At 37.4% G+C, this 23,720-nt stretch overlaps 1 protein-coding gene across 1 annotated transcript; it reads right to left on the bottom strand.

The window, feature by feature from the left end:
- Positions 1-320: 320 nt before the first annotated feature.
- On the bottom strand, positions 321-22,659 carry cc2d1b (coiled-coil and C2 domain containing 1B). Its single transcript, XM_061731793.1, has 26 exons — positions 22,574-22,659; positions 22,221-22,347; positions 22,001-22,130; positions 19,765-19,868; positions 18,589-18,708; positions 18,016-18,162; positions 16,342-16,675; positions 14,003-14,121; positions 12,815-12,893; positions 12,452-12,535; positions 11,413-11,558; positions 11,197-11,269; positions 10,283-10,416; positions 10,075-10,204; positions 8,809-8,981; positions 8,381-8,506; positions 7,798-7,856; positions 7,551-7,667; positions 6,651-6,724; positions 6,367-6,425; positions 6,227-6,278; positions 5,803-5,902; positions 4,092-4,182; positions 3,854-3,976; positions 3,683-3,725; positions 321-2,460 (listed from the first exon to the last, which is right to left on the bottom strand). The coding sequence occupies exons 2-25, from the start codon at positions 22,281-22,283 to the stop codon at positions 3,714-3,716; spliced, it is 2,649 nt and encodes an 882-aa protein (XP_061587777.1). The 5' UTR covers positions 22,284-22,347; positions 22,574-22,659; the 3' UTR covers positions 321-2,460; positions 3,683-3,713.
- Positions 22,660-23,720: the final 1,061 nt, after the last annotated feature.

Here is a 23,720-nt window from a genome sequence, read left to right as displayed (position 1 = left end):
AAATGGCATTTTAACATTTATATATTCTCTAGTGTATGGATGAAAAGTGGCTTATTTAGTTCTATTATTGACTTTATTTCCCCCCTTTTTTAAAAAAAAAGAAAAAAGTATCAGGCAAACTAGTCTGAGAAGTCCAAAACGTTCATCTTTTTTTTTCTTTACACCATTATGAAAATGTTTCTTTTATCCCCCCAACCAAAAAAAAAAAAAAAAAAAAATGTAGTATATGTAAAATAAAAACTTATAGAAATCTGAAACGGCTTCTTTTTTTTTTTTCTTTGCAGGAAGGTATTTCTTGGAGAAAATGAAATAACTGGCAGTCAAATTTAAACAAGATATTTAATTGTAAATGTCAGAATGTTCAGCATCTTCAGTCAACAATTAAAACAGTCAGATTCTGTTACAGGTGATTTTAGGCCATTTCTGGAAACAACATGACATCTCTGATGTTTGTAAACACACAGGTCAATGAAATATTACAACTGAAGAATGACCGTTTTAAAATTTTCAAACAGAATAAAACAAAGAAATGTTGTGACCGTGGTAAAGGTTTGAGGTAAACACGAGGAAAGGTGAGATTTATGCACTTGGCTCAGTGTCTTATTATGGCTTCTTCAAAATCTTAAAGGGTCAGTTCAATCAGAGAACATCCCAGCACTTTTATTTCTACTGCAGGTGACGGCTCGTTTATCTTGTAATAGATGTGTTATCCCTCCCATTGGCAGCCATTTCCACTGGTACACAATGTACCGAACCAATCACAATAGTGTGGGGGCTTTACACACACCGTTCTGGTTGCTGCTTCATTTTTCTGGTTGTATATCTATCCGACGACATCCAGAAGAAGCTGCTTCGGCGTCAGTTGATACCACCGCCTGAAAATCGAAGCTGAACCCAGAGGAGACACTAAATCGTTGCATCAAAGAGGAAACGACTTGGCAAGTCTGGCCCGTCTGAACTCCAGAGACAACTTTATATTTCTGGAAAAATGTGTTTAAAAGAAAAAAACTTCTGAGATGGTTAGCTTCAAAGCGTGAGAAATTCAGACTTTTGTCTCCCCTTTTTGTAACTTGAGTGAAATGACCCTTTAAAAACACTCCTGACCAACAGTCCACGTCCACCACGTGGGAAGACCGGCGCATAGTTTAAAAAGTCTTCACACATTCTTGTAGAGAATTACGTGAGACTGATATTCCTATTGTAGCTTCATTTCTTACTGTAAAGTCATCTTAGCTTTGCATGGCTGTAAGCAGAGTTAAAAGCATTAACCAACTTACTTTAAGGCTCTAAATGTTCTTAACAGAACACCCAAAACTTAATTAGTTACATGTAAACTTCCTGTGTCAAATTTGAATTTTATTTTTGCATGAATTTAGTTCAGAACTGTCCATGAAGTCTCCTTGTCACTCTTTTTCGTTAATTAAGCTATTTTCCATTAACCTGCCTGAGTACACGGAGTCGCCGCTCAGACATTTACTCAATAAATAATTCCTTTTATCGTCCTCCCCAACATCTGCATATATTATGATGGATTTTCCTTCGGAGAAAAGACCAATTCTGAAGGTTATATATGTTCAGTAAATAAAAGGATCTAACCCAGCTGAAACCACAGAGGCGAGTGTGCAGTTCAGTGGCCGCCGGCGTTCCTATAGATCCAAATGCAAGGTGCTACAAAAAACAAAACACAAAAAAAGGTGTGGTTTTGGAAATAATGCAATCGTACCTCGTGTAGCATTATCATTATTTCCGTAAAACATCTGTGACGCTGCACCCGTCTTATATTCCAGTAGTTAAATCCAAACTAGTTGTGTGAAATCAGTGAAAACTCCCAACAGCCTGCAGAAACACATGAACCTCTCATGTCAGTGTAACAGGTTTGGCAGCTAAGGCGATTTCAAATTTGCAGGATCCTACAGCAACTTTGATTACTTTGGTATTAGTGCATAGGTGTATTTCTATATACCAGAGCTGTAATAAGATGAGGAATATGTACAGGTTCTTTGATATATTATACTAACTAAAGTTATACCAGGCAGCAGGATTCAGGGTCTCAACACCGAGGCCTTCATAGTTAGCAGAGGACACACCGTCATCCTCCAGGAGCCCCACGTACGCAACAGGAAACTGTTTAGCCGTTATCGTTGCCGTCATTTTTCTTATCTGATTTTAAGATTTATTTATTTTTTCCAGCTTGTTGGCCTCAAGTCTGCCTGATGCCTGGTAACCAATCCCTCAGCACATCTTCAGATGAAGATGTCTCCCTACACAAACCAGAGGCCTGCAGTGGACTCGCTCCACGTCTCCCCCTGGTGGACTGCTGTGTGCCGTGCAAATGTGCAAAAGTTTCAAGCGGTCAAAAGACCAGTTCAGGCCAAACTGACCGTCCTTGACAGATCCAAACCATTGCTCCACCTCTTATTCCTTTTCTTCTTGAGTGTTTTTGATTGAGTGCCTTTTCATCTATAAGACAAAGATGGTATCAGTGAAAAGTTACAAACAGCTTTTCAAAAGAGCTGAGAATTTTTGTAAAATGCATCAAAACCTTAATTGACAATCCTGGATGGATACACACACTGAAAATCATGGTCCTTCATACACTTTTATATGAAGGTTAAAACAAATTACTTGATTACATCATTAGCTTGCAGAGGTGTCGAGTAACAAAGTACAAATACTTTGTTACCTTACTTAAGTAGAAATTTTGGTTATCTATACTTCACTGGAGTGATTATTTTTCAGACGACTTTTTACTTTTACTCCTTACATTTTCACGCAATTATCTGTACTTTTTACTCCTTACATTTTAAAAACAGCCTCGTTACTCTATTTCATTTCGGCCTTTAAAAAAAAACTCTCCAGTTAAATTGCTCCATCCGGATAGAGTGAATTTGGTTGTGGTTGTGGCACTGATGTTCTTGTCCAGTTTTGTTCTTACATCCATTGCTCTCAGATTCCTGCAACTAAACTTGGATGTACATTCCAATAAAGGTTAGGATAAATGATAACATGCCTCTGAAGTTTGACTTTTTGCACCATTACAATACTTATAGGCAACTAGTCATCATATCTTCTATATATCTTCTTCATATATGGTTCTTTAATATATTTGCATTATACTAAGATGCATTCATTTTCAATGGCTTTTGTCCTTAATGGCTTTTTTCCCCCTTACATTACTTTTACTTTTATACTTTAAGTAGTTTTGAAACCAGTACTTTTATACTTTTACTTGAGTAAAAAACTTGAGATGATACTTCAACTTCTACAGGAGTATTTTTAAACTCTAGTATCTATACTTCTACCTGAGTAATGAATGTGAATACTTTTGACACCTCTGTCAGCTTGTTGCATTTTAGACTGACTAGATGTAAGAACATGAAAATCTTTGATTTTAATCACTTTGACAACATTTTCTATAAATAGAAACATCATCTTGCATGGAGGCTTGAGGAGACTCGCATCCAAATCAAGTGTAAGCTACTAAAATTGACCTACAAATATGATTACCATTCAGAAAGCTAAAAGTTTTCATAGTTGCACCTCGTTATATAACAAATTAAAGAATTAACACTGAATTTGCTAATTAAAAATGTCTCTGAAATAATACACGTGAGACACTACACATAAACGACAAATATGTTTTTGTCTTTCAATAAAATAAAATTAATAAATAGAAATGTACCTTTATCTCGTGATTCATTTGGCAGCAGCATCTAGACATGGACCTTGAAGACAGAAATAAAGCGAGACTTTCACAGCGGCAGCAGGACGGATTACAGACCGCAGGCAGCAGATCTTCTGCTTGGTACGATCATGAAACGTGACCAGGAGCTCACAGGTTGATGTGGATTACCTGTGACGAGTCGATCACCAGCCAGCGCTCTGTGCTCGTCTGCATGTCCTGACCGCTCAGGGGCTCCCGTAGTTGCACTTTCACTTCCACACGACCTCCTGTGTGCTTACGGCCGTCCATCACCTGCCAGAGGAAACACCAGCGTGATAAATACTTAGTTGTTAGTTTAGTTCATCTCCATCCCTAACTCGCTTTAGTGACGTTTCTCCTCGTCTTCATTCAACCAAACGACGCTCACCTCTACGATCTCCCTGATCTCGCTCTGCGTCTCCAGTTTGTCCAGCTTCACAAGGGAAGTCCCGATCGGCTTGTCGCTCCGCAGGAAACCTCTGTGAGACGACAGAGCAGCACTTTTCAGTTATGTTATGTTGTTATGACGCGACGGCGTGTGTAAAATCAGGACGTAAAGCGCATTTCTCTCTGGTGAGGGAGATTATTGAACAACACTAGTCCAAACAGGTGGATTTTTACCTACAATTCATGTTACTTTAGATTTCTTAACAGCAAACCCAGAAAATTTCCATTTTCTGGGTTTCTATTCTACACTCAGTCATTTTTATTCACTCAACAATCTTTTTTTAGCATGTTTAACAAGAGTGAGTTAACATATTATCTTTCTAGTTTGGGGTTTCATTGTTACTGTGACAATTTATGTTACTATCTTTCCTAAATAGATAAATTGCAGCATGTTGAAACTTTGATAAGAACATTTTTGTTTTACTTGCAAAAAAAGACACATTTCTGCCAAAACAATTTCTAATGATCAAATTTTTTACTTATCTTACTTACATACCCCATAATATTGGTCATAATTGTGGTCAGTTTTTTTGTAACTTTCTTTTTATCAAATTGTAACAGGTTTTGACTGTGGTGAAGTCAGGAAGCGGTTTTAAAAACAAATTCCAAAAATGTCTTACCCCTGTTAAGTCATTAGGGACTTTTTTTTGACTATTTTCTTTTCCCCCTCAACTTTTGGCCATTTTGGTTGTGTAACTCCATAACTTATGACTTTTTGTAAAAAACCTTTTTTTGTGGAAAATATTTAAAAAAAAAAACGAATAAAAAGAAAAAACCTCAAAAGTCACCTGGGACAAATTTCCTACCATTTCAGGTCATTAGTGGAAAAAAATTACCTCTCCATAAACTGCTGTAAAAGCATTACAAATTAATATTCTGTTACCCTTCTTTTTTTCAACTTCAGTCCTAAACAAAACTAGCAAAATACTGTAACATTTAAATTATTTTAACCCTTTAAAAGCCAATCTGATTACATCATGTCATTGTTTTTATTTAGATTAAAAAAAAAAAAGATTTAACAAAATGTATCCATATAATACATGTTGGGGGGCTGGGATTTTTTTCTAAAAATATCAGTCTTTAAAATATAAAAGACTGATTTTAATTTGTTGTTTTGTTTTTTTTATATTGGGTTTACCATTAAGAAATGATATGTTTTTCAGACATCGTCTTATATTGGAAAAATAGTGCAAACTCATGCACCTTAGAAATAACAAATCTGACTTATTTTCTCCCAAATTAAACCCTTACATTAAAAGCTGTGAGATTTTAGAAAATGCTGTAATGGGGGTGAAATCTGACAGTTTCGTCCTCAAATACCTCGAAACAGTAGCAAGTTTATAATCTGACACTAAAATAAAAATAAATAAATAAAATTAATCTATAACACAGTTAAGCCTTTAAAAGAAAGAAAATTAAAGTGCCATCATGTCATCACGTGCATTCAAAGTTTTAAAATTGTTTAAATAAGTCAATATTTGGTTTTATCAACTGGGGCTTAAGTTGACTAAAAGATTTGAGTAGAAAAAGTGAGGAAATGTTTGTTTAATGTACTGTTGTTATGAGAGCAGACACAAATGTCCACCAATAACCTGAGGGGGCAGTAAAGGGGTCGATCACAGCAGCTTTGAGCGGCTGCTCGTCTGACTCACCCTTTGTGCAGCAGCTCCAGTTTCAGTCCTTTAGACGTCACCACTCTCCTGAAGCCGCGGTGGTTACGGTTGATGGACAGCATGAAGCTCTGGTTGTATTCTGGAAAACAGATCCAACAAGGACATGAAGCAAATTCTGTCTGATCGCTAAAGACAAAGTTTAAAATACCATATTTATCCTTAGAAATCCAAGTTCATGACCCAATGTATTTTTAATAAAGTTGTTTTTTCTTGCAGGAGGGTTGGGCTTAATTTGTGTTTTTGAAGAGGTAAGATGCCCTAAGACAAAGGGTTCAGTAATATTTTTTTTTCGCAGTAATTTCTACTCACTATTTCTCCAGATCTGCAATGAAAACATTTACACTGCTGACAAGAATAACAAAAATCACACCCAAGCCGGGTGACAGCGGGCTTCATGGATTACCTGGAGAGTTAGTGTTCTTGACAACGGTAGTTTTGTGTCTCTGCGGCTGCTCCTGGTCACGACAAAAACAAACAAAACTGTCACTGGTCTGAAAACAAACGTCCTGCCGTGAAGAGTTCACAACAGATATCGGGGCTCACCGTGCTCGGGTAAGGGAAGTCAAATTTGATGTAGGCATCCAGGTCATTTGATTGGATTCCTGGAAAACGAAGTTGATCAACAAAGTTTCTTTTTTTTTCTTCTCAACATTCTTAGAAGTAATTAAAAGTTAAAACATGTTTTCATGGCTTCAAAACTGGAATTGAAGCAACAAAAAAAACAAAAGAAAGTAAAATTATTCAACTCTAAGTAAGATGCAGACACTTGATTGCCCCTCTGTTGTGTATTATAGAATCAATCAACATGTGTAAATATATGTTTTTACCGCTGGGAGCAGGAAGATTCATGCCTTTCACGATGACAACCACCATGTCAGTGCTGCTCAGATCTGGAAATATTCTAGAAAGGAAAGTATGGAAAGAAACAAGAGAGTGAGATAAAAAGCAAAAAATGTCATGCCCTCATATCTACTTTGAGGAAACAGACGTCGCTGGAAAAAACCAAACAGGAAAACGTGGAGACGAATCAGTCAAGCGGCTGAGAAAATCTACTGGTTGGCAAAATCCAACATCTTCAGTGATGAACAGAGGCCGCTCATCCAGGGAAAAGAATTCAACTATTTTGTCCCTCATCGCTGCGGCCTTCTGGCTTCATTTGAAGAATTTCTCTCATGTCTGAAAAGCAAACCCCAGCGTTTTGCCTGAGGTTCCTCCACGTTTCCCTGTGACTGCATAAGACCCTCCTACCTTTTCACTACATGCCTCCCTTAATACTTAGTAAGATTGCTCCTCCCCACGTTTAATGACTTTCGTGGCACTTCTAGAAACTGCAACCTTACATAAGGCTGAAAAGGGCAAAAAAAAATAATGCTACAAAGCCAACTGTCCATCAACACACGTCTCCACCTTCTGACTCAGGACCAGAGTTGAAATTTAGTATTGCACAACTTCCTGTGCTGACTTTTGGAGTAACAGAGACAAACTGTGAGCCCATTTATATTTATATATATATATATATATATATATATATATATATATATATACACATATACAATACTTTTGTCACAATGGCAGGGGGGTATTTCCTATGCTGGTACTGGAACTGTAATCCTCCTCCAACAGGTTTCTGTTTGTTTTTTATAGTCAATAGTGACAATAACTTATATTCAATAGCTTAACAACTGACTAAAAACAAACCTTTCAATCTTAAAAAAAAATGCTCCCACCTTACGGTGTGAAATGATCTCTCCTCAAAGTGGTGCTTGGGAGGAGGCAGACCCCTCGACTGAGCGAGCTTCAGGATATCCATGTTCTTCTTACAACTTTCTGCCATTTTCTCAAACCTGAAAGAAAAGTATGATTAATCCACAGCCATATGTTACTCTTAATGTTAATGTTACATTACGGTTGACCTGATCAGGATCACAATTCAAATGTAAAATGTCCTTGTTGTGAGAAACGGATGGAGCTTACTTGGTTGTTTCAGATACGTTCCCCAGATGTGTAAACTGCTTGGAATGAGTCAAGCATTTCTAAAATAAAAGCCAGAAGAAAAACGGTTTTCAACATTTGTGTTCACAAGCAGAAAACGTCAGAGTAAAGCTGCTGGACTGGGCGTCTTTTTGGTGTCAGTGTCTTAAGGTCCGACGATGTTTATTGACACAATACAATTTTTATTATTTTATTTATTTAAATGTTATGTAATCTTTAGTATCATATCTTTTACAGTGTTCCTAGTTTCCTTTAACTGTTTGTTCTGTTGTTTTTTTTCTTTTTACATAAAACATAAGATGCATTCATTTTCATCCTGCTCATGACATAATCTGAATATAAACACAAAAAAAACCACTCAGTAGCAATACCACTTCTGACCACAAGGGGGCACACAAAGCCACTGACAATACTGAGTGAGGATAGTCCGGCATGTCTTGTAGGCCACATTTTTCCCCACTAGAGATGTACTTCAAAACATCAAAAGAGAAATTTCCACACAGAGTGAATTTGAGGAATATGGGTATTTTTATTTATTTTTTATTAATTCAGCAGAAATTTTTACCTCGTACTGCTCTTTCAGGATGTGGGCCAGCTGCGTGTAAACCTGCTCCGCTTTCTCTGAAATCTGCACGTCGCTGTGATGAACCAGGATGAAGTCATCCTCTTCGTCACCTGGAGGAGACGGGACCTTCACACGACACAAAGAAGGCCATTTACAAGCTAAACTTTTTAACAACATTACCCTGACTCCTAGTTTCTCAAGTAACTATGTGCTCTCATCTGAATTGAAAAATAAAAACCTATAAATATCTAAATTCTACCTAGTCTTAAATAAAAACACCAAAAAAGAAAAAAAGTCTCAAGATATTTATGGCAACGATTTCACTTATGCAAACACATAAGATATGTCCCTTACACATTTTTATACAGCTTTAATTTATCAAAATCTAATTTAAATAATAAGAAAAAGAGCAGCCATTGTCTTCTCACCGTGCTGATATCCACAGTTTTTCCACCGCGCGCCGCCTCGATCATGGGGTCCAAGCCCTTTGCGGTGCGGAGAAAAACCTTTGCCTGCTCCAGGTCGTTCTTCTGCTTCGCCTGCAGAGCCGCCTTCATGTACTGCTTCTTCCGACTCTCCAGGAACTCCAGCTGCTGAACAGCTGGTTGACGGAGACAAACACAAAATCCAAAGTAAGCTGACCACAGATGTTTTCATGTAGACATCGACAGCCAGAAGTACCGCATCCATTTGTCTGTCTGTCTTAAAAGCAGAAACACATCTAAGAGGACGTCAGCAGACTTGGGTCTCTCTAAAGCAGGGGCGTCAAACTCATTTTGCTTGGCGGGCCGGATTTGACCAATTTTTTTCTCGCGGGCCACACGCTCAAAATAACAAAAACGGTGCAGAAAATCTTTTCTCTAATTCTTTTTTTTTTACTATTGTTATCTAATCCAATATCAGTTTAGTTAATTTTAAAAGGAAATATGCACTTTGTTTACACTCTAATTATGTAAAATATATTTCTTCAGGATCTTTTCTTGAAATTTCTCGTTTTTTTTCAAATTATGTAAGATACTTTTAATATCATTTTACAAAGATAAACAGAAACATGTATGTTTATTTTTATATTTCGCTTTTTTATAGGAAATGTAATTACCGTAAAAGCAAAATCTTTCTAATTACATCCTAGAGTGTTTCTTTGTGATTTAGAAATTTTTCCAGTACAATTAAGTGTATTTATTTTTAAAAATTGGTGCGGATATTTACACCAGTGTGCCGAAAAAGTCAGCACTTCTCTTTTAACTGTTTTACTTTGTCACTATCCTCGTATTCGAAACTGAAATTCTCCGAATAAATATCTTCTATCATCTTTTTTTAGCAGTGATATTTTTCCTGCGAAAATATATAATAGTAGTCAGTTAATAAAAATAAACGACCGTCTACAAATAAATAAAATCCGCAAATGCATTCTAGAAAACTAAAAAAATGTCGAAAACTGCTCTATTTGTGAAATAACGATGGATTTGTAGAAGAAATATATTATCGGATATGCTGCGATTCATGGCAATTATTTATGCCTTCCTTTTTAGTAAATTAACATTGCAGTTTTTTGCGTTGGAAACTTCTGTCGGGCCGTATGAAAATCTCTCTCGGTCGCATGTGGCCCGCGGGCCGCACATTTGACACCCCTGCTCTAAAGTGACTATTGTGTTGGAGGACGTGTGTGTTTTCGGGTGCTTTTGGGGACTGACCTGTTGGTGACAGTCCCTCCCTCTGAGCTGCTCTTTCAGGGGAAGGTGATGGAGAGGTTTTTTGTCCCTGACCTGCCGTTGGGACGTCTAGCATGAGCTTTTTGGGCTTTTGTGGAACGGCAGGCTTTGACTACAAGAGACACATTTTGTGGAGTGTTAGCTATGAAGACTATAAATATTATAGCCTGTGGTGAAGACTATAGCTCACCTCTTCATCCTTCTCCTCTTCTTCACCCCCCTCTTCAGAAACATCAGTAGAAGCGAGTTTGTTGGCTGCCTCCAGAGCAGCAATAAACCCTTGCTCAGCTCCTTCCACCTTCTGGCCGGGGATTGGAGGAAAGCCTAAATGACAAGTTCGAGATTTACTTCAAACTTTATATTCCACAGAGATTAAACCTAAGCTTATGATGAATAAATAAGAAAACCTATAATCCAAATCCCTTTTTATGTAGGCAAATATATGGAGGTAGAACACTTTTAAACCATATATTTCCACAATCATTTAGGAGTAAATAAGAATCCTAACAGGACAGATCGGTGCATCCATATTTGTCAAATTTCTGGATCTTTTCTGACCTCTAAAGGGTCAAATACTGAAGCACAAAGGGCTGTGGCCTCCGTAACAAAATCTTAAATATTTCATGATACCGTTTTTCTTCTTTCTGGCACACTGAAAACATGGAAAACAGCCTGCCGGGAGCCCAGCTGGTTCAACGGTACCACATGTACAGAGAGTTTAAGTCCTCAGACATCTGGCCTGATTCACAGTCTGGGGTTCAAGTTCTGGGAAGCTTCACTCAGAAGGCAACACCCACTGAATGCATCATGTCCAGAAATCACAGATTAACAAGCATTAAAAAAAATAAATAAATAAAAACAGTGGGAAGTTGACTGTTTCTCAAAACCATGGAAGGGCTGAACTTATTACACCTTTTCTTTCCCTACTATTGTTGAATAAAGCATAAAATGCTGCAACCACCAAAAGAGACAATTGGACCAAAGTAAGAACTTATTAATAATCCATCACTCTTTTTCTTTATTCATGTCAGGAGGTTGCCCAAAGAAGTATTTGATCTGACTGCCTGATGCAAGTTAGCAATACAAGAAAAACCTGATCCTTACCAGGGGGAACTGGCAGCTCATCAAAGTTCACGGCTTTTCCTGCTTTGTGAGTTCGAATGGCACTCTGATATTGCTGCAAGAGAGTCAATGAAAAGGTTGTTAAAGGTCTTTTTCAGGGAGACAGACAGACACAGTAAAGAAAGGATCACGTAGAAAGGCAAAGTTGACTTAAAGGTTTTTGGTTAAGAAGGAAGGAAGTCTTTATTTTTTTTGTACCTTGGCGATACGGTCATGCATTCGGGCCTTTCGGTCGTCTCCGCTGGCTTTGGCCTGAGCGGACGCCTCCACGTACTTGGCTCGTCTCTGTTCGAGAGCCTCCAGCACGTCTTTGGGAGCTGAAGGCGCCGATGGGGCAGCCGGGGCTGAAAAAGTGAAAGAAAAAGTTTTGTTTTTAATCTGAAAATTAGCTTTCAACTGAATGCTGTTTCACTAGAAAGCTTGAACTGTGTTACCATGGTAATATCTGATCATCAGCATTAAAGAAAACATGTAGAGAAGTAACTGATGTACATGCTATCAGTTCAGCTAACATTCTGTCATTAACCAGGATCTTAAAAAAATTTTAATTTGACTTTATGGGGTTATAAGACGAGTCCAATTGCAATTATTTCTACTGAAATCGCCAAAAAAACAACACACAAATTAAATCATCATCTCAATATCAGCTAGTTTACTAAAAGGTCTGGATATTGTTTTAGATGATTCAGCTTTTGCCAGAAATAAAGCAGATGACAGAAACTGCATCAGAGCGCTTAAAGCCAAGTTACATTTTACAAAGACTTTAAATTCTTTTCTCAAAAGCATAAATGCTTCATCAAAACACCTGTTGTTTAGTAAAAAAGACTGATGTGTGGTTTATGCACTTCAGGTTTAGCAGACAAATCTGATGGTGCAATCATTTCAAGAAAAAAGAAAACCTCTGCAAACTCCTGGTACGACTGCTCTTTCAAAACATGCTCCCCCTAAAATGACAACCGGATACCCCAAAAAGTAAGTACGTGCCAGTTTAAGATAAATTTGATCTGTTGAAAGTAAAAATATATTTTTTTAAATAAACAAAAAAGGCAGAATATGCACTTTTTAATCAAAGTGGATTGGATATACCGGTTGTAGTTAATTAAGTGGCCATTGAGTGTTCATGTGTCTGTTTAACTTATCGGCAACAACGCGAGTCTGGCACGACTAGATCTGAGTTTGGTAATAACAACAATACAAGGAAATACATATACATTTTGAATTTGAAACGGATTTTAACCTTGAGCAGCTGCAACTGGTTGAGCAGGCTGTGTGTTTTGCCCGGAGGAAGATTTGTTCCCTGGAGCGGAGCTTCCTCCTGCACCTACGACATAAAACACACCATCAACTGAGCTGTACACAACAACCAGTTACATCTCATACGGCTGCTGGATTTACATACACAGAGGCGTAAGGATGGTCCTTCTGAGAACATTGATGACCCATGCTGGGTTTCTAACCTAAGTCCTACTTAATGTTAGAAAGAAACTGATTCTAAACAGGCTGACTGAACTTCTGATGTCTAACAGGCTATGTTTTCCTATTCAAGTAGATTGCATCTTTATAAAAGCCAAATGTGTTATCTGATTCCCGCTTTCCTGACCTTGTTCCAGAGGTGGTGGAAGGCCGCTGAGGTCAACTGCTTGTCCTTTTTCCAACGCCTCAATCACTGCATCGAACCTCTGCACAAGAGAAAAAAAAACAAAAGGCATAATGATGCTCTTTGTGGACATCCGCAAGTTTTGCATGTTTTGCATTCTTCCCAGAAAAATCTCTCAGTCAGAAAACAAAACCCACACACTCAAGACAATAAACACCAAACCAACATTCACCATCTATATTTGTATACACTATATACAATTACTATTATTATTACTACAATAATACATACAATAAGCATAAAAACATCCTTAATTGGGTTAAGTCCTGTGATGTCTGTTATACAGGACTGTCTCAGAAAATTAGAATATTGTGATAAAGTTCTTTATTTTCTGTAATGCAATAATAAAAAAAAAAATGTCATACATTCTGGATTCATTACAAATCAACTGAAATATTGCAAGCCTTTTATTATTTTAATATTGCTGATTATGGCTTACAGTTTAAGATGAAGATTCCCAGAATATTCAAATTTTTTGAGATAGGATATTTGAGTTTTCTTAAGCTGTAAGCCATGATCAGCAATATTAAAATAATAAAAAGCTTGCAATATTTCAGTTGATTTGTAATGAATCCAGAATGTATGACATTTTTGTTTTTGTAACTGCATTACAGAAAATCACAATATTCTAATTTTCTGAGACAGTCCTGTATATCAGAGAAGATGATGAGATTATATTTAAAAGTGAAATTCATATTTTTTTTTGCAATACTTATACAAGGCATGAGATCAGAAACATAACTGCAGTGTTTTTATCACAAATGCATCTGTGGAAGCATACCTGTTGATTAAATTTGCTCTGCTCTACAAAATCTTTTTGTTAGCTTCTTATGTTATGCAACAATGCAGCTATATTGCTTCTTAAATGATAAGTAATATTTCATATAAATATCCACTATAGATTTGAAATAGTAATAATAAAATAATAATAATAATAATACAATCAGAACCATTTTATTGGGTTTTAAATATTGTATCTTTGTTGTTTTCATCCATCTATAAAGCTACACATGATTCAACTGATGAATAATTAACTACATTTCCCTCAAATGCAATTTAAGGAGACTGATTTTAACACACAAAAAACCACCTTGTTTTTAAGCAACAGCTTATAAAAGGCATTTAACTCACCTTGCTGGTCTTGAAGTAAAGCTTAGCTTGATCCATATCTCCTTGCTTCTTGGCTCTCAGAGCTGCCAACTTGTATCCCTTCTGCCTCTCCAAAAGCATCGTCTTGGACGCCTCGCTCACTGTTGAGTCATAGGACAAATACCACAGTGAAAGGCCTCATTCATCACATATTAAGACGCTATAAGACAGCTACTTTGTCTTAACCCTTAAAATTCATCTGCAACTTCCAACCCGGAAAGCTGGCAAGAAACAAATGAGGAATATGTGTGTCATGTTATTAATAATTCCTGATTAAATGCATGAGCATGTGAATGAACAGTGAAATAAAGACTGAGAACTGAAATTAAAGAAGTCGTATAAGGAAGAAGATATTCTGTGGAGGGCTGTTTTTAAAGCATAAAAGTTGCTGGGGTAAAAGGTGCTAAATTCAACATTTAGAGGTTTCATTTTAAATCTGCTGGTTACTTTGGATATAACAACTACAACACAGGTAGCAGTACACAAGCCTATACATCTATTGATACATTTCAGTCAAGTCCTAGTCTCTGTTTAGAGGGTCTGTACTCTAAGGAGCGAGGTGTAAGAGTGTAGGTTAAAACATCCCAAAATAACCTAGAATCACCAAGAAAGTGGGAAGATATAAGTGCAGTCATGTCACGAAAGTGATGACTATGTGTTTGGCTGCTGAGATATCTACCGTGTGCTAAATAACTAGCGTCGGTCTGTCCAGCCTTGTAATACCAGTTTCTGCCATGTGTGGCGGTAACGAGCAACATGGAGATATCATTTCAATTCAATGTCATTTCATTTATTTAGCCTCTATTACAATACAAGTTGTCTCAAGGCACTTTCCAGAGACCCAGAACATGAGCCATTACCGTATTGGCCTGAATATAAGACGGTGTTTTTTGCTTTGAAATAAGACTGAAAAGTGGGGGTCGTCTTACATTCGGGGTCTAGACGCTAGATGGCGCCAGATATCTTTAAAGCGAATGCTGAACTTAACTCCCCAGGCCAAAGCCAACCCCTGTCACGAAGAAGAAAAATTAAAAAAAAATAGTATAAGAACGAAAAGAGAAGAAAATAAGAGAAGAGATAACAGAAAGTGGAGAAACGTAGTGACAATCTGGAGAAAAGAGGGTGGAAGTTCGGCAGGTAAACCGGCAGCTGAGGAGAAGTTATGATGCAAACTTCAAGATAATGATTTCAAATAGTCAAAATAACATGCTTTTTCTCTCGAATATATTGTTATGATCATTGGTTTCAGATGTACTGTAATTATTTTCTGTATAAAAATTGAATTTGGTGTTCAAAAAGTCTTTCTTCAAACTTGAGTCTTGAAAAAGAGGGGGTTGTCTTATAATCGGGGTCGTCTTATATTCGGGACAATACGGTATTACATAAACAATGGCAGGTAAAAACTCCCCTAGTGGGAGAAAAGCCTTAACCCAAACAGTGGCAAGAAAAACCTTTATCCCTTTATTCCCCTGATAAGGGAAGAAACCTTGATTGGGACCTGGCTCATAAGGGGGACCCTTCTGCCGAAGGCCAGCCAGGTATTACAGGAAAAGAGAATGAAGAACAGCGAGAGAGGCACATATATATTGTCAAAGGTACAAAAGACAATATATATTAGTATTAATTATCCGTGAGCAGGAGAACTAAGAGTTCTGCGTACATATGACTGATACATGTTTAGTTGGTGGACTACAGAGACGACTATATAAACAGATGTAGACAGCAGACACAGTAGATTGGTTTCAGAAGTGCAACCGCAAAAAGAAGAAGTGCAACTAAGAAAGAAGTTATTGCACTCTAGGTTAGAGATTTTAATCTCTTGATTACTGATTCTGTGTTTTTGATTCTAGGATTTGCACGGAGGGACTGTGCATTTTCCCGTTTCTTACACGAGGGTGGACCAACTGACTTTACTGCCCCAATTTTGATTGGAGTGTGGAGTATGAGTTTAACTTTTGGTTTCACATTACACAATCCTCCTTTAACCACATGAGCCTGTCAGACATACAAATAACTTAACAAACTTTAACTGCCCATACCAAAAAAAGCTGACAATAAATAGAAAATTCAAATTTTTTGAAGGTTGTGCCAAACTAACTCCAAGTATCCCAAATATACGTGTATTTTTCTAGAAATCTTAGTGTTATAGGTGGACGGACCGTGCTTTATACAGCCACAATAACTACATTAATTGGAAATGGTCCATTATGAAATAAACTACAATATAATCTATTAAGAATGTGTTTAATAAAAAAAGTGTTTATGTACATCGTTGCCACTTATGGACCAAAAACGGGTATTTAATATTGAAAGAAATGTACCATCTGCCTGGGTGGTCTGTGTGACGTCTGCAGCTTCCTTAGTGAGCTCCTCAGGCGATGGGAGGCTGCTCGGAGTGAGTGTAGCAGAGGAAGACTGCTCCTCTTCACTGTTGGGTGTAATAATGTCAGGTGGAGATGCAGCGTCCGACTGCTCCTGCCGAGTCCTTTCAGGAGGCGACGGTACCGGGGGAGGAGGCCTCGCGGGAACAGGGGGCCTCGCAGGAACAGGGGGCCGAGGGGCAGCGCTGGGTGCTCCAGTGGCGACAGGTGGAGGGATCTCTGCTTCGTTTACAGGTCTCCCTCTTTTCACAGCCGCGAGCATGGACTCAAGTGTCTGCAGAAAGAAAACAGCAACAGTTGGAATTATTAAATGTATAATTGCATCTCACACCTAAAATCCCAAACAGTTCCTTAAGAAGTGCTGAATGAGTAAAAACGTCTACGATAACTTTACTTTTCAGGATTCATTTGAAAGATGGTAATGAAGTGTGTTCACTGTTCAGTAATTAAAAATACAATTAATCAAACCTGAGAAAAAAATGATTTCATCAACTTATAAAATATATTAAATAAAACTGAAATGATAGTCTTTGGATAATTAAAAACATAAAAAAAGATAAAACTACAAAAGATATCAGTACATTGTACATGGTATTTTAACTTTTTCTTTCTTCAGAGATCCTGAAAAGTTGGCTGGTTTCCTGCAATTTCTTTCAAGGGGTCACAATTTTGTTTGCTCAATTATCTCTATAGCTTTATTAACTGCCCTGAAATATTCATTAATATTAACTTGTTGTCCAAGTATAAATGATTTATGCCATCAGGGTTTGTTAGCCCTAACAGGTGCACAAGGAGTTGACTGAAGTGCTGCACAAATGGACAGATAAAACAAACAATGTCAATTGTTAAACAGTGTTTGCATGATTATAAACCCTGACAATTTGTTCAACTGGGATTAAAAGAAGCCAAAAAAATGTTAACATTTTTGATGACAAATTTAAAATGATCCATTAGCGATTAGCAGTACTCCTATCAAAAAAGGTAAACTGTTCCAGAGTCTATTTTAGTCTTGATCTGGGAGCATCCAGGAGCAGCTGGCTAGCAGACCTCAGAGCCCTGATGGAGTACGAGGATTTACAAGTTCACACAAGCAGGGTGGAGCCAAGCCTTTAAAAGACAGTTAAAAACATGTAATAAAAGTTTGAACTGGATCCTGAAACAGACAGGGAGCCAGTGTAAGGAGGCCAGAACAGGAGTGATATGATCATATTGTGTTTTTTCCCCGTCAGCAAGTGAGCAGCTGCATTTTGTGCAGCCTGCAAATTTTTTTCAGTTATAACTGATCAAGACTAATATACAGCTCCTACCATACAAGTATAAAATGTCCTAACAATGTGATAATCACAGAGAGAGAACGTTATTCTTATCAAACACCCTACAAGCAGTGTGCCAGGGGCCTGAACAGAGACAAACAATTGTCTAGATATTTTTGTAGTTTGTTAAACAACAACAGCATGAACAAATAATGGCTAAATTGAATTGATGTCTTTTTAAATCTTACAGTAAAAGGGATGTAACTATTGAAATGAGTACAATATTTTATCCTAATACTTAAATTAGTATATCTGCTGCAAATGTGTGGCTTTTACATTAAGCCGCATCCTCGCCACCAACCTTGAGGCCGCGGTCGTATCTCCTGGCTTTGGACGTCTCCCCTGCAGTCTTGGCATTTTGCAGCGCTGTCCTGTACATAGCCACTCGCTCTTCGATGGTATGTTGGAGGCTGCCAGGTGCTGCTGAGGAGACCTTCACTTCCCGCTGCTTCACGCCCACAAACAACAATAAAAACACGTGCTTGTGAAGAAATCATCCCGTATGTATGAGCTGAGAAAGTAAACTGTGTGGCTGAGATATCACAAGAAAATTAAATGCCATCGCCAATTTCTGTGCCTGTTTTTTTTCTGTTTTTAAATTGTCTATTTGGAACAAAAATCCAATAAACATTCCTAGTAGGTCAAATAAATTAGATTTAAATTAAATGTATCAGTGAGATAATTACCTCACGTGCATCTAGACGACCGTTACGCAGTCAAGTATCCAGCCATTGCTTGAAAATAGTAAAATTAAGTGACCGATTTTGTAAGCAAGAGGCAAAAAAGGAGGATAAAATGTCCTTTCATTTTTGTGAAAGAACATTTTTTGCCATTTGTCATGTATGTTGGTGGTGTCAGACAGACTGTATTGTACCTGTGCAGCTGGGGACTCTGGCTGTTCTGCTTGAGAAGATTCAGCGGTGGCAGAGGATATAGAGGAAATTGTTACCGCATCCTCAGCTTCCTCCTCACCCACCACTTCCTGGAGTTCAGCCTGGCGAGGAGAAGATGAACACTGATTAACAGCCAACTTTGTTTGTGTACAGTATTTGTGAATTTCAAACCAGTACGACTGAGAAGAGTTTCCAAACATCAGTGTCGACTTCTGTTTGGCTATCTGACAAATTAAACTATCGAGAGACAACATTTGTGGAGGAAAATAAGAGTGAGTTATGTCCCTGGAGCCGATTAAGAGGAAGAGCTCCAGTGCAAAACATCCTCATATTTATCCTTGCATCTGCTCAGATGCACATGAATGATCAGCAATTCTGCTCGTCTTCCATTGAGTCAATAGAAAGTGCACTTTTGTGGGAAAAAAAAATTGTCTTTTTAGCTAAAAATGACTGAATGATATATTTGAGGACCCAAAAATGTTACAACTACAATAATCTTGGAAATGAATTATATGACAAGATTAACCTTTAAACTATGGTTTATTTTAATTTTTGTTACTGATGCACATGCAGAAATAATTTTTCATTTGGATGTAGCAGCTTTTAATTTAAATTTTAGCCGAAAGGCAGTGTTTTGTTTTCATGATGTCCAAAATTTGATAAAACCTTTGGTCCAGTACTACACTGCAAAAACAGCCCCTCTAGAAATAAGCCTTGTATTCATAAATGTATCTTCTTGAAATCTATTTTAAGCAAAAATATCTCAGCCGAATGGGTAAGTAAAATGTTCTCGACCAGAATTCTTCAAACTAGCAAAATGGTCTTATAATTTTCTTGAAACAAAGTGTTTTTAGCCGTGTATTTTTTTTAAATCAGTACCTTGTACAGAATTTTTTTTTAAATAATCCTTTAAGTCATAAAATACTTAACTTTGCATTATCACATTATTTTCCAAATTTTAACACATATTTTGCTGCTATCTTGTATATCAGCTCTTGTTAATATATTCAATTTTTGTTAAGATACAGAACAGTTAAGATAGCACCGACTTTTAATTACACGCACATTACACTCATGTGGCTTTGGGATTATTGCACACTTAGACAAGGGAAACCCTAGCGTGGATGAATGACTTATCAATATAAAGAAGCACTAACCAACAGATCTTCATCATCTTCAACGTTGTCATCGTCGTCATCCTCATCCAGATCTCTCATACAATCGTCAGCCATTCTTGCGATGTCTTCCATGGGCAGGGGGCCTGCAACACAACAATGCTGTCATGTATTCATGTGATGAACAGCCAGAATCACATGACAGAGTAGCAGTGATGTCAAAGGCGACAGTGTAGTGACTGAACAAAACAAAACAACCAGGCTCAAAATTCACCAAAATCATAAACGGTTTAAACAACAGGAAAAACAGGAGTGACAACAATCTGGAACCAGTTTAAACACATATTATACTTTCCTAAAATAACTAATGAGGTGATTAAAAAATGCTATGAGCCCAGGAAGTGAAAATAATAGTTTAATTCTCCGAATTACTAGATTTCTTTGCCACAATTACTAAACTCATACATAAATGTTTATCAATATTACAGCCTCTGCGTTACAAGTAGGGATGCAACATATGTATAAGCCGATAAATTATTGGTTTATGTGGAAGGAAAATCACAAATTTTTATCATTCCTGTAAATGAATCAAACGTCATAAATTGATCTAATAAAGTAATAAAAATTGTGAAATTGTTTTGTTTTTTTATTATACGGCACCTGACCACAGACCATTTGAGTTTTGTGAATCCTAATATATTAGGTTCATGCAAATCCAACTGTGGGTAGACACTGTATACTTTTTTTTTAACCAGTTGGCTATAAAAAAAACTGGGGGGATGATATACATCAAATTTTGATATATACTGTAGCATCCCAGCAGTTTTTTTTTTTTTGTATTGTCTATGAATTATTGCGGTACCTTACTCACAAAAAAGTTAATTTCAAGAGCCAAGACAGTTGTTTACTCTTACACTTGGGCTACTAAAGTATTAGCTTTTTTACCACTGCATCTTAGATTTTCTTTATCCTCTTGTGAGCACAAACTGGAGTGTATATGTAATAATGATAATATTACGTATAAAAACCTTTTATTTATCAGTTATCTGTATCAGCAAGGCAGTAGTAGGTAAAAAACGATTATTGGTTTTAGCTTCAATTTTGAGTACCATGCATCACTAAACATAATAAATGTTAAATCTCAAATCTACTAAAAGAGATCAACATCAAATCGACTGTCATTTACCAGACGCTTTTATCCAGAGTGACTTACATCTGAGAGAACAAACTCACCATTTCACCTGGGGAGCAATTAGGCGTTGCTCAGAGGCTCAAGGCGGTTCATCTTGGTTACCATTCTGTGGCTTGAAGCCCTTTTCCTCCCGGCCCAAGCCCACATCCATAGCCACTAGACTACCACTCCCCAGTTAATAATATTACAGATTCTGTGTTCATAAGTTTGCCAAGCTGTCAATCACATCCACAGCTCTCAGGTTCAGCCTCAAAAATAATGTATTTTCTGTAGTACTGATTATTGTGGCGACCTCAGGAAACAGAATAATCCCTGCAGTCAGTGGATTCAATACTCAAGCAGATATAACCAGTACTCAAGTTGTAAAAAAAAAATCAGGGGGGATGGTGGATTTTATCATATCGGGACAGATAATTTGTGCCAATTACAAATAATATAATATATTACAAATAATAGCACTGACCAAAACACCTGCAGAAATACTGCAGGAATGACATAGCAGCAGTTAAATGCAGCCTTCTGTAAGCTTTAAATATCCACTGGGCTTACATCAAATACATCAAAACACAAAAATAAAAAACAGTTTTCTGAACTTATCAATATGACTCTGTCCTTCACAGGATAAGTAAAATGGATCACTGCAAAAACTCAAAATCTTAACAAGAATATTTGTCTTATTTCTAGTTAAAATGTCTCATTTTAGTAAAAAAAATCTCTTAACAAGACTCATCACTGGAAAAAACAACAATTTCCACCTGTTTCAAGTAGATTTTCACTTAAAATAAGTAGAAAAATCTGCCAGTGGAACAAGATTTTTTTGCTTATATTGAGAAGATAAATCTTGTCCCACTGGCAGATTTTCCTACTTATTTCAAGTGAAAATTTACTTGAAACAGGTGAAAATTATCAAATAAGTTATTTTTCTGGTGATGACTAAATGTTGAAATAGCAGTAAAACCATCTTCATTGATGAAATGACATAAGGGATGGAAAGGGGGGATGATTTTGACCGTTTATATTTCAGGGGGGGGGGGATGCCATCCCCCCTCAACTCCAGTACTGGATAAAATAAAACCCTTTACTCACTCCTGCCCTTGGGCTTGGCTCTTCCTCCAGCAGCAGCTTTATTTCCAGTAATTGCAGCAAGTTCAGCCTCCAGATCCTCATCCATGCCCATCATCATCTCCTCGGGGTCCATGTCTACAAACAGACCCATCTACGAGCACACATGTAGAGGTTTGAGGAGCTGACACAGGAAAAACACATATTAATACTTCAGAGTTGTTGATGTTGTTGATGTTGTTACCTGCTTGGCCGCAGCGGCGCCCTGGCCTTTGGGCATAGGTGCTCTTTTCTTCTTCCCAAACATGTTTTTTATGAGTTTTTCTTGTTCAACAAGCCCCTAGCCGAGAGCCCACGGATGGAAAATCTACCTGCAAACAAAAACACATCATGAGCTTGTTTCCCTGGCGTGTTTGGGCTGCTGTAGTTGGAATCACGTGAAAGGTTGTCAGGTGGATCCAGCTCACTAGCTGCGGCTACACGGCTCTTCCCCCAACTCCAAAAGTTCATTTATGAGCACGGAGATGCTTGTTACCGCAACTGTTGGTGAGGAGTCTAGATAGTATGAAATAAGGCAAAAAGAGGACGTTTATTTACCTGCTCGGTCACAACTTCATGAGGCAGTTTTTTCACACGAATGGTTTCGTTTCTGCGGTTTGACAGCGCCTGCTTGAATGCGCATGCGCACAAGAAGAGGGCGGTAACAATGTCGTAGTTAAACGTCCCTGAGTTTTGTCTTTCAGGCTGAAATGAGGTGCAGAAGCATGAGGCAAAGAAAGGCAAGGGAAGTTTATTTGTACAGGACTGTCTCAGAAAATTTGAATATTTTGATAAAGTTCTTTATTTTCTGTAATGCAATTAAAAAAACTATAAAATTGTCATACATTCTGGATTCATTACAAATCAACTGAAATATTGCAAGCCTTTTATTATTTTAATATTGCTTATTATGGTTTACAGGTTTAAGATTAAGATTCCCAGAATATTACAATTTTTTGAGATAGGATATTTGAGTCTTCTTAAGCTGTAAGCCATGATCAGCAAAATCAAAATAATAAAAGGCTTGCAATATTTCAGTTGGTTTGTAATGAATCCAGAATGTATGACATTTTTGTTTTTGTAATTGCATTACAGAAAACCACAATATTCAAATTTTCTGAGACAGTCCAGTATAGCACAATTCAACACAAGGTGATTCAAAGTGCTTTACATCAACATTAAAAGCGGCAAGACACAATTAAACAGTAAATAACAAATAAAATGAAATGATAAGAAAAGAGGTAAAATAATATAAAGCACAAGTTGTTAAAAAGTAAGGGCAGTAGAGTACAGCAGGTAAGTATTTAATTTAAGACTAAGCTTCAGTAAACAGTATTGTTTTTATCCTGATTTAAAGGAGCTGACAGTTGGAGCAGACCTCAGGTCTACAGGAAGTTTGTTCCACCGGTGAGGAGCAGAATAACTGAACGCTGCCTCACCTTGCTTGGTTCTGGTTCTTGGGAACCACAACAAACCAGATCCACATGAACCTCAGGGGTCTGGGAGCTTCATAGGGAACTAACAGATCAAGCATGTATTTTGGTCCAAGACCAGTCAGTGCTTTGTAGACCAGCAGGAAGATTTTAAACTCTATCCTTTGACTCACTGGAAGCCAGTGTAAGCGATTTCATGACCGGTGTAATATGGTCCAGTTTCCTGGTGTTTGAGGGAGAAATGCACGTCAAGTGAGTCAGTATACACTCAC

Source organism: Cololabis saira, chromosome 10 (assembly GCF_033807715.1).
Source record: "Cololabis saira isolate AMF1-May2022 chromosome 10, fColSai1.1, whole genome shotgun sequence".
NCBI lineage: Eukaryota > Metazoa > Chordata > Actinopteri > Beloniformes > Belonidae > Cololabis > Cololabis saira.
This window is presented reverse-complemented; position numbering and strand designations above follow the sequence as displayed.

Coding starts and splice junctions, on each gene's coding strand:
- cc2d1b (XM_061731793.1), bottom strand. CDS start 22,283: ATGTTTGGGAAGAAGAAAAGAGCACCTATGCCCAAAGGCCAGGGCGCC. Junction 22,131..22,220: donor GCGCCGCTGCGGCCAAGCAG/GTAACAACATCA, acceptor GTGTGCTCGTAG/ATGGGTCTGTTTGTAGACAT. Junction 10,417..11,196: donor TGAGCTGCCAGTTCCCCCTG/GTAAGGATCAGG, acceptor CTTGTCATTTAG/GCTTTCCTCCAATCCCCGGC.